General features: G+C 49.5%; 1 protein-coding gene across 2 annotated transcripts; it reads right to left on the reverse strand.

Moving 5' to 3' along the window:
• Window positions 1-720: 720 nt before the first annotated feature.
• CXXC1 (CXXC finger protein 1) lies at window positions 721-6,238 on the reverse strand. Of its 2 annotated transcripts, XM_059894741.1 has the most exons (15): window positions 6,049-6,237; window positions 5,155-5,273; window positions 4,953-5,053; window positions 4,398-4,633; window positions 4,131-4,307; window positions 3,693-3,719; window positions 3,371-3,616; window positions 3,095-3,202; window positions 2,778-2,962; window positions 2,280-2,487; window positions 2,087-2,197; window positions 1,910-1,959; window positions 1,723-1,819; window positions 1,265-1,417; window positions 721-1,163 (listed from the first exon to the last, which is right to left on the reverse strand). In XM_059894741.1, exons 1-15 carry the CDS (start codon window positions 6,049-6,051, stop codon window positions 1,017-1,019), a joined length of 1,968 nt encoding a protein of 655 aa, XP_059750724.1. In that variant the 5' UTR covers window positions 6,052-6,237; the 3' UTR covers window positions 721-1,016. The 2 variants fall into 2 exon arrangements, with proteins under 2 accessions (XP_059750724.1, XP_059750725.1); XM_059894742.1 differs by lacking the exon at window positions 3,693-3,719 and having other exon boundaries at window positions 6,049-6,238.
• Window positions 6,239-14,462: the final 8,224 nt, after the last annotated feature.

Genomic DNA, 14,462 nt, shown 5'->3' on the forward strand with positions numbered 1-14,462 from the left:
GCACATTGCCCATTGGGGAGGGCCCAATACGGGTAGGGAGCATGTTATGCTTAAATTTTCTTATCCTGCCTTAAAACATAAGCTCTCCCCCAGGGCTATTGTGTCCTGTTCTCTCTTCCCCGCTGGAGTCACTAGAGCGCCTAGGGACAAGTCATGCCTGGCGATGGCCAGAGCTTCTTCCACTAGGGGAGGGCTGGTGCTGCTCTGCAGGTAAACAGGAGGCCCGTGAGGGCGGGTCCATGCTGGAAAGGTAGTGTTGTGTGGCTGACTGCACCTGACAACGAGAGAACAGGCTGGTGTTCCCGACACAAACCCAGTGGGCTCCTGCTGTACACGCGTCCCGAGAGAGGGGTTTCTGGGGAAAGAGGAGGGCCTTGTGTCCATCATTTCATACAACTCTGGTCTGGACACCATCAATAAGAGTAAACAAGAAAATTCCTGCTCACACAGGAATGATGAATCAGCCATACACGCACTGAGCACTGACTGTATACCCACTGTCACACAATGAGAGCACAGGCTGACAGTGTAGGTCCCTGGACTCTCCCTCAGCGCCTCATATCCCCACAGACCAAGGCGGAGCCTGCAGAGCACAGAGTGGGCGCCGACTGGATGTGTGCAGCCTACACCTGTACTGCAGCCTCCCCGGGGTACAGGTGTGCCACTCTAGGGGCGCGGGAACGCAGTTGCAACGGAAAAAAGTTTGGAGACCGTCCATAGTTAGCTTTCTTGCTTCATCAAAATTTTATTAACAAAACCAGAGTGGGGGAGGCAAGGGTGCGCAGACTCCGCAGCCCCTCCCAGGCACAGAGAACGGAGAGGCAGAGAAACAGACAAGGACGTGAGGAAGTTCCCAGGCCCTATGGTAAGGGCAAACAGGCGGTCAAACGGTGGACGGGCACAGGACGAAACTCAGGGGCCGTGGGAGGAACATGAATGGCAGACCAGACAAATGTGGGCTCCGGGGCCGCTCCCGCCCGTGGCGCAGGGCGGGAGGGCGTCTGGACCGCTGGGGCTCAGCGGTCGGCACTGGAGCGCAGGTCGGTTGTGAGCGGGTCGTGCTGGATGGTTTGATGCAGCATCAGGGCCAGTAAGCCCGCCCGGTTGGTCATGGCGGTGCGGACGTTGCGCTCCTGCTCAAACAGCTCGTCCAGCTTGTACCACTGCCGGGGTGGGGGGGGGGGGCGGGCCAGGAGGAGCCGTGAGAAGGGGCTCCCGGAGCTCGCCGCCCCGCCGCCCCGCCGCATCCGCCGCCGAGACCTACCACGCGCACGCGCTCCAGGTCCACCTCGGCACGCCGCAGCTTCTCCCAGCAGTAGTGGCGGTTGCACTGGCGCTTGGGCAGGCGGCAGAAGTCACCCGTGAGCTCAAAGACGTCACGTACAAGGGGGCACCCGCATACCTCGTCAGCTGGCACCTGCAGGGAGACCGGGGGTGGCCGTGAGTGCGGGGTGGTGAGGCAGGAAGGAGGACAGGAACTGGGGGGGGGGGGGGACTGGGAAGGAATGGAGGGGGAGGAGGAGAGGAGGAAGGTGGGGGGAGGGAGGAGTAGGCGGTGATGCAACAGGAAAAAGAAGAGGCATGAAGGGCGAGGAGGCAGGGCAAGTGGGAGCTGTGGAAGTGGGCCAGCAGGAAACGGAAGCGGGAGAGGGAGGAACGGAGAAATGTGGCCCGGGGGGAAGGGAGGGGGACAGAATGGGGAGAGCTGAGGGAAAAGCTTACTTTGGGGTCCCGTGAGTGCTCGGGGCACAGCACCTGGAGCCGCTTGCAGTATGTCTTGCTCTGAGGATTGTAGACGTCGCAGAAGAGTCGTGTGGCCCTGGGGGGTGTGGAGCAGAGAAGGTAGCAGAGGAAGCGGAGGGTGGCGCCCAGGCCCGGCCCCGCTAACCCCCGCAGCGCCCACACTCACCCCTCGATGCGGGTCGGGTACATGGACCCAAAGGACGTCTGGCTTTCGTACTGGAGGGGTGAGCACAAACGGAGGGACTGTGGATGTGCGCCGCATGCCCTCGCGAGACGGCACCCCCGCCCCCAGGGACCCACTGATGTCCCCACACCGTCCGCCCCCTCAGGCCGACACCCTGACCTTGGCGTAGCAGCGCTCCATGTGGCGCAAGGCAACACGTGGGTTGATGGGGTGCCCGCAGGAGACGCAGAAGATCTGCAGGTCCGTGTCATCGCTGTCACCCTCATTGCTCTGCAAGGGGTGGGGGGGACGATGAGGCCAGGCGGGAGCAGGTACTGGGCCCTGCGCCGCCGCCGCGCCCGCGCCCGCTCACCTCCTCGTCCTCGCGCACAGCCTGCTGTTTGGCCCGCAGGATAATGGCCTCGAGCTCGTGGAATCGGCGCTCCATTTCCTGAAGGCGGGTGCGGGCGCTCTGCTGCTCCCGGCGGATGCGTTCGAGCAGCTTCTTGCCGTGCTCCTCAGCAATGCAGGGGCTCTGCTGCCACTGCTGGATGCGCTGGGGGAGGATCTCATAGATGCGGCTGCAAGGAGGCAGTGAATTGGGTGAGCAGAGAAGGAGGCAAGGCAGTAAGATGAGCGGTGTGATCCAAGGGCGCAGAGCAGATGGGTGACTCAATGGTGAAAGGATAAGTAACCAGGTGACTGAAGGGCAGATGGCTGGGCGGACAGACGGACGGACGGGGGAGCAGGTGGATGGCCCGGTGGGTGCCTGGTTGACCGAATGGTGACTGACTGGCAGACACACAGAGGGCTCTGGTCCTGCCCCACCCTGTACCCCCTGACTCCCCTGAACCTTCCAGCAATGACTCACTTGGCTGCCAGCTTCATGCCGCAGTCGTCTGAGCAATACTTGGAGCCGGGCTGGGCAGCGCGCACACAGCCAGGGCCCAGGCACTGCGGCAGCGACGCAGGGTCCTTGGCGTCAGCGCGCTCCGGGTGTTTCCATTTGTCCTTGTGCTTCTGCTTCTGCCGATGCCGCTTGTATCTTTCTTCCTTCTGTGGGACAAGACGGGCCAGGGCAGGGCGCAGCTGAAGTCAGCCCCGGACCCCTGTTTCCCCCTGCACCCCAGCCCTTCAGCCCCTGACCTTTGCCCTCCCTCCCCACATCCACTGCACCCTCTCGGTCACCTTCTTCTCAGACTTCTTCTCCCGACGCTTCACGTGCTTCACTTTCACCGCCCTCTTCCGCAGCGCAGGGTCCAGGAACGGGGACTCCTCCGTGTCACTCATCCAGGGCTGCGAGTGAGGCATACGCTGATTCGCCTGCTCCACTCGTGACTTCCCCACCACCTGCTCGGTCCCCACGTCAGACTTCCATACCCTCTGCCTCCTCCCTCCTCATTAGGGACACTCTCTGCTTCTGTAACCTCTACCCTTCCACCATGGGACGCTCTGTCCGCTCACCAGGCCATGGTCATCAAAGGCCCCTGCACAGAAGTCCTGGTACAGGTCAGGGTCCAGTGGGAGGTCCTCGTCGGAGAGCGGCTCGGGTGTAGCCGTAGCCTCAGGCGGCTCCTTGACTGCTGCTGATGCCACTGCCCCCTCGTCCTCGCGGATGCGCCCCAGCTTCTGCGATGGCTGTGGCTGCTGCTGTGTGGGCAGTGGCCGGCGAGGCCTTGGCAGGGACTCTGAGGGCGTCACCGGCGAGAGCTGCGGGGCAGAATCTCAGGACTGGCCCTGACCGCCCTGCCCGCAGGCCCCGCCCGCCCTGGGGGGCTGGACTCACCGAGGAAGGGAAGTACTTGTACGATTCCTGTGCCGGCAGGAGGAAGGCCCAGGTCAGCCCCAGGTGGATGGAGGGGGCCCTGCCCTAGCCCTTCCCACAAGTGCCCGACTCCACCAACGAGCCCCGCCTCGCCTCCCTAGACACACCAGCGCCCCCCGCCCCCCATCGCCAGGACATGCTCGGCCCTGCCCCAGCTGCGCTGATGTGTCTGACCACCTAGAGACGCCTGGCCCTACCCTGCGCATCTGGGGTTGGGGGCTCCCCCGCTAGCCCAGCACATCTGGTCACGCCCCGCTCGTCCTAACCAGCCAGGTCCCTCCCCACCTGTCCGTATGCGATTAGGTTCCACCCCACCCGGCCCACCCATCCTAGCCTCAATCAGCTCTTCCCAGACATCCTGGCCGCCCCCCGACCCCGCCCAGCTCTGCCCATGCTCACCCGGGCCCGAAGCTGGCACTGACGCAGCCGGCACTTCTGCCGGATCTTGTTGGGGCCCCCAAACTTCTTCATGTCTCGGCAGAAGTCACAGTGGCCACAGTCCTCGGTGCGCCGGCAGGCCTCACACTCGCCACACATACGGGCTGACCGTTTGATCTGCTGCTGCTGCTGGTGATGCTAGCGAGAGGCGCCCGCAACAGAGCTCAGGAACCGCGCAGGGCCTGAGACGGCATCACCTCCCCTAGCCCAGCCACCGCGGCCACTCACCTGGCTGGGCGTGGCCACCAGGGGCTGTGGAGAGGATTTGTGGGGCGAAGCAGAGCCCCGAGCAAGCATGGCCCCAACCCCTGTCCCTGACCCCGCCCGGCGCTGCAGGTCCAGATCCGGGGCAGGCCTCCTGCGCCCTCCACCCTCATCCCGGGGCTCACTGCCGTCTCGCTCAGTGCTGTCCCGCTCCCGTGACTTCTTGTGCCGATAGCGGATCTCCAGCTTGGGGTCCTTCTCTGCGGGGTAGAGGGTGGAGCCAGCGTGGGTTGGCACCGGGGGACGTGGATGGCCCCAGAACACTTTCTTCCTCGTCTCTCCTCTTCGGTCCCGCCCGCCTGCCCTGTCTCCCTGCTGCAGGGCAGAGCTGTCCCTTCCGGTGGAACTTTCTACCACAGCTCACGACGGAGCCTCCATTCCGGCTTAGCACTGACCAGCAATCACTCTGCCCACAGACGCAGATCACTGCTCCCCGTGGGCCGCCCTCCCATGAAGGCGCCTCCGCCTCCTCCTCCTCGGAAGCCCCAGCTGCCTGCCCGCTCCACTCCGGCCCCTCACCTCGGCACTCCCGGCAGTACCACTCCCGGATGGCCTTGGCCATCTTCTCAGTGATCCGGATGCAGTCCCCATGAAACCACTCATTGCAGTTGTCACAGCCGCTGCGGAGGGTGGGGCGAGTGAGGGAGATGTGAGGGGCCGGACCCATCGGCCTCTCCCCACCCGGCCGGCTGTCCATCCCGCCCACCGCTCCCCGGCTCACATCATGAAGCAGTTGATGTCTGGTTTGCGGCAGATGCAGTAGATGGGCGCGTTTTCCCCGTTCTCTGACTTGCTGTCCTCCCCGGCATCTGGAGGCTCTGGGTCCGACGCCTCCGCCTCCTGTGGGAGCCCCCATCATGGCTCCTTAGAGGACCCCCATCATGACGCCTCACCCCTCCAGTACAGCTCCATCACGGCTCGCCACAGACCTCAACAGTCCGCCAACGGACTTCCCACCACGGCTCCTCCTACATCTCTCCATCATAGTCCGCACAGACCCCCCCCCCCATCACTCACCGCTGACACCCCCTTACCCTGCTTATAAACCCCCGTCACTCTGCCTCAGACCTTCCAATCGCTTACCCCCCGGACACCCCGTCACTCTATTCACCCACTGAGCTAGTTTCTGCTCGTTACAAACACCGCATCACGCCCCCGTCATGGCTCCTCACAGACCCCCATCACCGGCCCGCACAGACAGCACGCTTCCCCTCAGATCCTCCGTTACTAACCTCACAGACAGCCCCGCCCCCCTAGATCCCCCGATACACTCATCACGGCTCACTCCACACTGCCCAGTACAACTCTTCGCAAACCCCTCACCACTCGGCACAAAGAATCCCCCATTCGGACCCCCAAGGAACTACCACTAAACTTCCATTACGGACCCCCATAATGGCTCATCACGTAACTCCCAGATGGTTCACACACGAGTAAAAAAACCTGACCGTCAGACCCCCTATCATTCTAAAGCTCGAAACAGCCCCCCGCCCCATTCTGCCCACTGACTCCCGTTATGGTTCACCACAAACCCCCATGCGTCTGCCGATGGACACCCCCATTTCCTACCCCACTGACCTCTACCGCCGACTCCCTCCTGGGACCTCGTACTCACCATCTCTCCGCTCCCAGCGCACCCCTTCACGAACCCCTTCAGCGACCCGCGAACCTACACAGACCCCCTCCGCGGCGTCCCCGGCCGTTGCAAAGGCGCCTATAAGCACTTCCGCTTTTCGACGCTCCTCCCAGTCGCCGTACTCCTATTGCGCAGGCCCAGTGCGTCGGCTCCGCGACACACAAGTCGGTCGCCCGCTTAGAGGTCCGACAGTCTCTCAGGCGCCGCCATCTTGACTACTGAGACCGTACGGCGGCGAGTCCATATATTCTCAGGAAACATGGCCATGCCTTTATATTTCTGGAGGCCTCCATCTTGGAGTCTGATTCCGTAAGATGGCGTAGTCCGTACGTTCACTGGCAACACATGGCAGCGTCCTAATCGGCTTCCGAGAGGGCGCCGCCATCTTGGCGGTCGATTCCGGCGCCAGCAGCTGGTACTGCCTAGATGTTCACAGGGAAAGGGGCTCGCTTTAGGAACACTACCTGGATTAAGTGGGTCTCATATCACCGTAAAATCATTTTTCCCTTCTGCGTGTACCAATCGGCGCCGGCATACTGTGTGCCTTACGCTGGGAAGGAAAGCAGTCCCTTTGTCATATGCCTCCCACATTACCTCTGATTGAAGAAATTTGTGTATATTGGGGGCTGGGGAAGCCAGTCAGGCTCATACCTGATGTGGCCTGAACTTCATGTAAACTGGAACAGCCTGACTTATGGTCTGTCAAATATATGTTGTACATTTGTTTTAACCATTACAGTAAAGCATGCCCACTCTGACAACAGGGAGAAATGCTTCCCTTCCTATGACACCGATGCTAGCATTCCTTGGAAGATAAAGTTCCCGTCCCAGATGCCAAGGTCATGCTCACGCACTGTGTATCTGATAATTTGTAACTATATATCTCTGTTGAAACCTTGAAGTCAATGTCTGACATATGTTCTTTGTTCTGACATGATACAAAACTGCTGAAAACCATGCTTCTCTGGAGTGTTTTCTTCCTTGGTGGAGGCTGCACTCCTGCGCCAGTCCTCAGCTTGGTGCAAATAAAACTCTCTTCTATTCTTTAATATAGATTGTTTATTGATTATCTGTGTTGCTACCTCCCACTACTCTTTCCAGCTGTCACTCCTCCCAGCAGTTCCTTAGCCAGGCCTCGCAAGATGATTCAGCCTCTGGGCCTCTACAGCAGCATTCATCCATCAGAATTAGTCCAGAGCAACAATCGATGGCCGTAAATGATGGTGACCTGACCATCTCTGGTGAGAATGGCTGGACAAAAGTAGACTTTGAAATCAGGGACCACCAGCTTCACCAAGTCTTCCTCTGACCACACACAATGGGTCTGTCACTTGGGGTGCTTAGCCAATGAACACACCAAGAACTTTCAATTAAAGCAGAAGCATTTATTACTTGTTTATTACTAGCGACAAGTAAGGAGACAGATAGCTCTCAAAGCACTGTGTCAAAAAAAAAAAAAGGGACTTCCCTGCTGGTAAGACTCTGCGCTTCAAATGCAGGGGCCATGGGTTCGATCCCTGGTGGGGGAACTAGGATCCCACATGCCACGCGGTGTGGCAAAAAAAAAAAAGCACTTTTTCCCCGGGGAGTTTTAAGCCTAGGGTAGGCATGATCATTATAATGAGGCAAAGGTTACTCTAGGATGCCCAAAACTGCAAGTAAGTAGGTGCTTGGTAACTTGTTCTCACTGTGGTATCTTGTTGACTGGAATGCACTGTAACATTTTTGGAACATCTGGTGTCTGCAGCTTTCTGCAAATTAATGGCTAGTTTCTGCAAAACAAAGCACACTTTGGTTTAACCCCATCTCATCCCTACTGCTGCCTAGCTGACACCCACCACTACCGGAGTGTAGTTTCCTCAATTCCTGGTGATGTCCACTTTGGTTCTCTTGTTTCATACGTATTTAGTATTCTCTCCTATAAAGTTAATTTTAAATTTTTTTTAAAAAATTATGTTACACACAGAAACGAAGACCCAACACAGCCAAAAATAAATAAATTAATTAATTAAAAAAAAAAAGAAACTACAAACTTCTAGAAAGAAACATGAGAGAATTCCTTAATAAATTTGGAGTGGAAAAGATCTAATTAAAAAAAAATTATGTCACGTATAATCAAAAATCTGTACAGATCAGAGAGCTAGACATCTCTTCAGGGTAATGATCTAACCTGGGCAACCATGAAAATCAAATGGGGTACAAAACGTCAGTACACCTGCCCCCCTCCACACACACACTGGATACGGAAGTTGTGGTCATTATAAATGTCCACATGTCCACGTTCAAAGTCAAAATGACTTTCTTTCAGGTTGAGGAGAAGGGTCTGGGGAAAATGAGATTTTTCACCCTTGGCTGAGAGTTTTTCTGGCTTTCTTGGCTCTGGACATAGTAGCATCTTCTTTGCTATTCGTGTTTTAGATTTGATTTTTTTTTCACCTTTCCTAAACATTTTTACTCATGGTCTCTTCCACACTATCACAGACACCAAGACACAGGGGCTACAACACGGGTTCTGTGACCTCCTCCCCAAAGGGGTTTTTAACCCACTAAACAGAAACCTTCAGATCCAGCATAAGACTTACCTCATTTTTATTTATTAATGTAGAATTAATCTTAATTGGATTGTAACTTATTTTAATTAACATAATTTAATTTTTAATTTAGTTTTTCATTTAATGTATTAAATTAACTTTAATATAGTTGAATATGTGTTGGTAAGGTACTTAGATAAATTTATTTTACTGCCATCAATTAATGAATTTTATATAATTCAATTTTAACTTAATTACAGTTTGATGTAGGAAAATAAGTTTAAGGGAATATAGTTCAAGTTTAACTGAAATTTAATTACTCAAATTAAATTTAATTTAACATAATTGAATTTGGATTTACTAAATTTAATTTGGTTTAAAACAATTTAATATTAATTTAATGTATTAAATTCAATGTCTTGTGTATTTTTTAATTTCAATTTAATTTTGGTTTAATTTAGTATATTACATTTTATTTCATATGGTTTAATTTAGTTCATTCCATTTAATTTTACATATTTAAATTTTAATTCAAATTCACCTTAATTCATTAAACTAAAATTTTATTATGTAATTAATTACACTGAGTTAACTAAATTTATAGTCAATTACTATATTTTTGAAATATAATTTATTAAATTATATATGATTTATTTAATTAAGAAAAAACAGTGACAAAACATAAATTACCCAAATCATGAATGAAAAAGAGCCATCAGTACAGATCCTACAGATATTGACTAGAGAATATTATTCACACATTTATACCAACTTAATGTAATATATTTGACAGCTTAGATAAAATGGACAAATTCCTTGTCTTTAGTAAGACAATTTACCAAAATAACACATGAGGAAACAGAAACTTTGAGTAGCCATATAGATATAAAATTATTTGAGTTTCTGGTTAAAAACCATCCCACAAAGAAAACTCCAAGTCCAGATTACTTCACTAGTAAATTCTGTCAAATATTTAAGGAGGAAAAAACATAGCAATCCTAAATAAAGTCTTTCAGAAAATAGAGGAGGAAGGAATACTCCCCAATTCCTTTTAGGAATCATTTCCCTAATACCAAACTAGACAAAGACATTACAAGAAAAGAAAATGATAGACCAATATACCCCATGAATATAGATGCTGCAAAATTTGAGGAACAGTCTCCAAGAGACCATCTTTACTTCTCATATCATGGCAGAGTTTAAGGGCCTCCAAGACCATGCTTACTTCTGACTCCAATTGCAAGTCTGGGGTTCCCCAACTAATTTGCTAGAAGGACTTACAGAACTCACTGAAAGTTGTTATATCCACAGTTACCACAGGAAGAAGATACAGATTAAAATCAGTCATAGGACAGAGTCCAGGAGGGTTCCAAATGCAGAACTTCCAGTTTTCCTCTCCCTGAGGAATCATGGACAGGGTTAGCTGCTCCCAGGGACGATGTATGACAATATGCATGGAGAACTGTCAACCAGGGAAGCTCACCTGAACCTTGGTGTCCAGAATCTTTATTGGGGTTCCATTACATAGGCACTGTTGACTGCCCATGTGCCTGATCTCAGTTTTTAGCCCCTCAGGAGGTCAAGCTGATACCATGTGACCCAAAGTCCTCACCCTAAATCACACTGTTAGACTTATGGCCAGCCACAACCATAAATCACATTGACTGTCAAGTGACTAAAGATCCCCAGGCAAACAAAGACAGTCCTGTGAGGAATAACACTGACAGGCTTAGTTAGATATTACCACCTGAAACCAAGGAGGGCAAAGGGCAGACCGCTTTTTGGGCAAGGTTAAATTCTTTACTACATAGATGAAAAAGTCATTAACAAAATATAAGAAAATTGAATCCAGCAATTTATAAAAATGATAACACACCATGAGCAACTGTATTTATGCCATGAATGATCCCAGGAATGCAAGATTGGTTTAAGATTTGAAGTCTTTTGGGGGAATAGTTACACCACGGCACCCTGTTTACCTTATACATCTCCATACAGGCCAAGTAAGCAAAGCTTAATTGCAGTGTAAATGAGTCTTGGTAGAATGCCCTGCATTTTTCCCAAACCAAGGGAGACAAGCAGCCTTAACAGAAATAGCCAAAAGACCATTTGTCATCCACCTTCTCAGTTGCAGTTGACTTCAAGACTTCATTTCACCTCCTCTTTGGATATGGCTGCAGGTTATAGAAGCACTTGGCTGAAGGTTAGAGCTGACTCTTCAGTGAAAGGATGACCACCATTCTAATTACCCATTATATGGCTCCTCTGTTTTAGCGTTTTCCATGGGACTAGGGCTGCAGGAAATTGATATCATGATGATTGTGCTTTTGCTAACTGCAATGAACTGTCTGAATGTATTTGGGCTTGTTGTCTCCTAACCAACTGAATCTATGGAAGCATGGTAAGCAACTGAACAACTATAGTAGTGATTCATGTACCCTTATTAACCACCACACTACTGCTTAAGGAACGCGTGTCCACTTGACAGTTTGGGGCAGTGAACACTAAGACTCCCTGGGATCCAGTAACAAATGCTCTTGCCTAAGTGGTGGGTGATGGGGGATTAAATCTCCCCCATTGTCCAACCTGTTAATGAATGTTTACAGACTGGGCAGCAAGAAGTAGAATTGAAAGAAGCCACCTGACTGGTGCTTTGGTGGTTGTTCACTCACCTCCAGTGCAAGAGAAGAAAGCAATGTCATCAGGATAGTGGGACAGCAGACCCTGCTGCCTAGGTCAAAAGGCAATGTAGGCTATGGGTAGTGAATTAGGGGATTGAAAAACTGAAGTTAATGTCAGCAATGAGGATATAGAGCTTTGGGTAGACTAAAAATGTTATGAGTTTGTATGCTTAGCATGAGTGGGCAGCTGCAAGAAGCTTCAAGTATATGCAAAGCCTTGTTTACTGGTGCTGAGCTACTCTCTCCCTCCCTGATCTCTGCTTTACTCTGACCTTAGCTGCTTTAAAAGGAAAAATGTCAAGTAAACTGGGGAATTCCGGGTAGAGGAAGGACTCAAATTTTTACTGAGTTGGATTTGTTGGATACAGGTGCCCAAGTCATCATCCTACCATGGTGGATGGGGGTGGGTGGTGGTTGAGGCACAGGGATAGCTGATTGTACCAAGGCCTGCAGGACTAAGCTGTCGCATGCGAGGAGGAAGAAAGAGCAAGCCTCGGAACCCAGGTGCTCTCCAGACACTGGGAGATACACAGGGGTGGAGGATGCATCCAGTGGGCAAGGGGCCAAAGGATAAAAAAGGCTCCCCAGTTGCTCCAGCCAACCTCTACCGCCTAGCCTCCACCATCCTTCAGCAATCCTCAGGCTCTCAGCCAGAATGTAACATGATCTCCTGATAGAATTTGGGCAAAACTTACAGTGGAAAAGAGAAAAAAATTAAAGTTACCATATAGGTGAGGGCTCTAGGCCAATTAATCTACTGTTGCTATAGCTTCCTCTGCCAAATATATAATAAAATTGATGTGTTATATGCTTGAACTATAAATGCTCATAAACTTCCAGGAAACATTCTCCCCTTTGGGGTAGAGCTACAGGTAGAGAAGTATTATGGGACAAATTCCCCTACCATTGGCACCAGTGCAAGGTCAGGATATAGCACAAGTGCTTCTATCCGATTCAAAGCTTTCTCTTAATAGACGATAACCTGTTGTTTGGCAAATCGAAGTCTCAGTGTCAAGAAAGTCTCATTTTTGCATGAAAATGTGGCAACTATGCTACAGCTGCTGTTAAACCTGTCAGCTATGTAGAATCAAAAGCAGATGTCGTCACTGTGTTCCATGGGAAGAACTCAAAAGGCATTTTCATAGCTGCAACCAGTACTTCCCTTCAGGAACCCGTTTTGTTTTGCTTTGTTTACTGATTCTTGGGCTGTTTGGTCTGTCACTTAAGAATACAGACTGGCAGAGTAAGACACTCTTCTCTGGGACTATGAACAAACTGCAGCTGCTAATCAGACCATCTGGTACTCATGTAGATGCTCACAGTAAGGGATTATTCTCTGATGAGACTGACTGTAATCAAGCTGCTGATCAAACTGCACTGCTCAGATCACCACCAGACATTGCAGTGCATGCACCATCTGGGATGGGCACAAAGAGAAAGACTTTGGCCTCATCTGCTCCTGATAGATTGAATACATAGAACTCTTGACCCACTTTTAGGGATACCAAGGATGACCCACCACTCCCGACACTTTTCAGCTTACAGTGAGATTCCAGTCTAATCAGCCAACTCTAGCCATACCATTTGGCCCAAGAATTCATTGGAACCCTCATACATTGGTGGGAGTGTAAAATGGTGCAGCTGCTTTGGAAAAGATTTTGGCAGTTCCTTCAAAAGTTCAGTGTAGAACTACCATTTGATTCAGCAATTCCACTCATAGATATACAGCCAAGATAATTAAAAACATATGTCCATATAAAAACTTGTAGATGAATGTTCATAGCAACAAATAACCAAAAAGTGGGAACAATCGAAATGTCCATCAACTGCTGAATAGATAAACAAAATGTATTATAGCTATACAATGTAGTAGTATACCATTACATAAAAGAATGAAGTACTCATACACTATGCTATCAATACAACATGCAAGAACCTTGAAAACATTGCTAAATAAAAGAAGCAAACACAAATGGTCACATATTGTATGATTCCATTTATATGAAATGGCCAGAATAGGCAAATCTATAGAGACATAAAGTAAACATCTTTGTTTTGTTTCCAGTCTTGAGGGAAAGTATTCAGTCTTTTCCTATTAAGTATGATGTTAGCCGTGGGGTTTTTTGTAGATGCCTTTTATGAGGTTGAGGAAGTTCCCTACTATTCCTAATGTGTTGAGTGTTTTGTTTTTGAATCATGAAAGGCTGTTGAATTTTGTCAAATGCTTTTCTGTGTCTATTGAGAAGATTAATATTCTATAAATATTGATTTATAAAGATTGATTTTTTATGTTAAGCCATGCTTGCATTCCTGAGATACAACCCACTTGATCATTGTGTATGATCATTTTTATATGTTGCTGGATTTGACTTGCCAGTAATTTATTGAGGATATTGTGTTTTATATTCATAAGAAATCTTGATCTGTAGCTTTATTTTCTTGCGATATTTTTTTCTGGTTTTGGTACCAGAGTAATACTAGCCTCTTTTGATGAGTTGGAACTGTTACCTCCTCCTCTATTTTTTTTTTTGAAGAGTTTGTGAAGAATTGACATTACTTAATCCTTAAACATTTGGTAGAATTCACCAGTGGAGTCATGTGGGCTGGGCTACTCTTTGTGAGAAGTTTTAAAATTACTGAGTCTCTTTGCTTGTTATAGGTCTACTCAGATTTTCTATTTCTGTTATAGTCATTTTTGGTAGTTTGTGTCTTTCTAGGAATTTGTCCATTTCAACTAAGTTATCTAATTTATTGGCAATGATTTATACTATTTTTTAAAATAATCATTTACTTCTGTAAAGTTGCTATTTCGTTTCTGATTTTAGTAATTTGAATCACTTTTCTCCTTTTTTTTCTCTTGGTCATTCTAGTTAATTTGTCATTAAAAAAATCTTTCCATGGGAATTCCCTGGCAGTCCAGTGGTTAGGACTCTACGCTCTCACTGCCAAGGGCTTGGGTTCAATCCCTGGTTGGGGAACTAAGATCCCACAAGCCGTGTGGTGAAAAAACAAAACAAAACAAATCTTTTCAAAGACCTAGCTCTTTGTTTTTTGCATCTTTATTAACTTACACTTTAATCTTTATTATCCTTCCTTCTGATTGCTATGGGTTTAATTTGCTTTCCTTGTTCTATTTATTTTAACCTGAAAAGCTACATTGTTGATTTGAATGTAATGGACT

This window comes from Balaenoptera ricei, chromosome 14, assembly GCF_028023285.1.
Source record: "Balaenoptera ricei isolate mBalRic1 chromosome 14, mBalRic1.hap2, whole genome shotgun sequence".
NCBI lineage: Eukaryota > Metazoa > Chordata > Mammalia > Artiodactyla > Balaenopteridae > Balaenoptera > Balaenoptera ricei.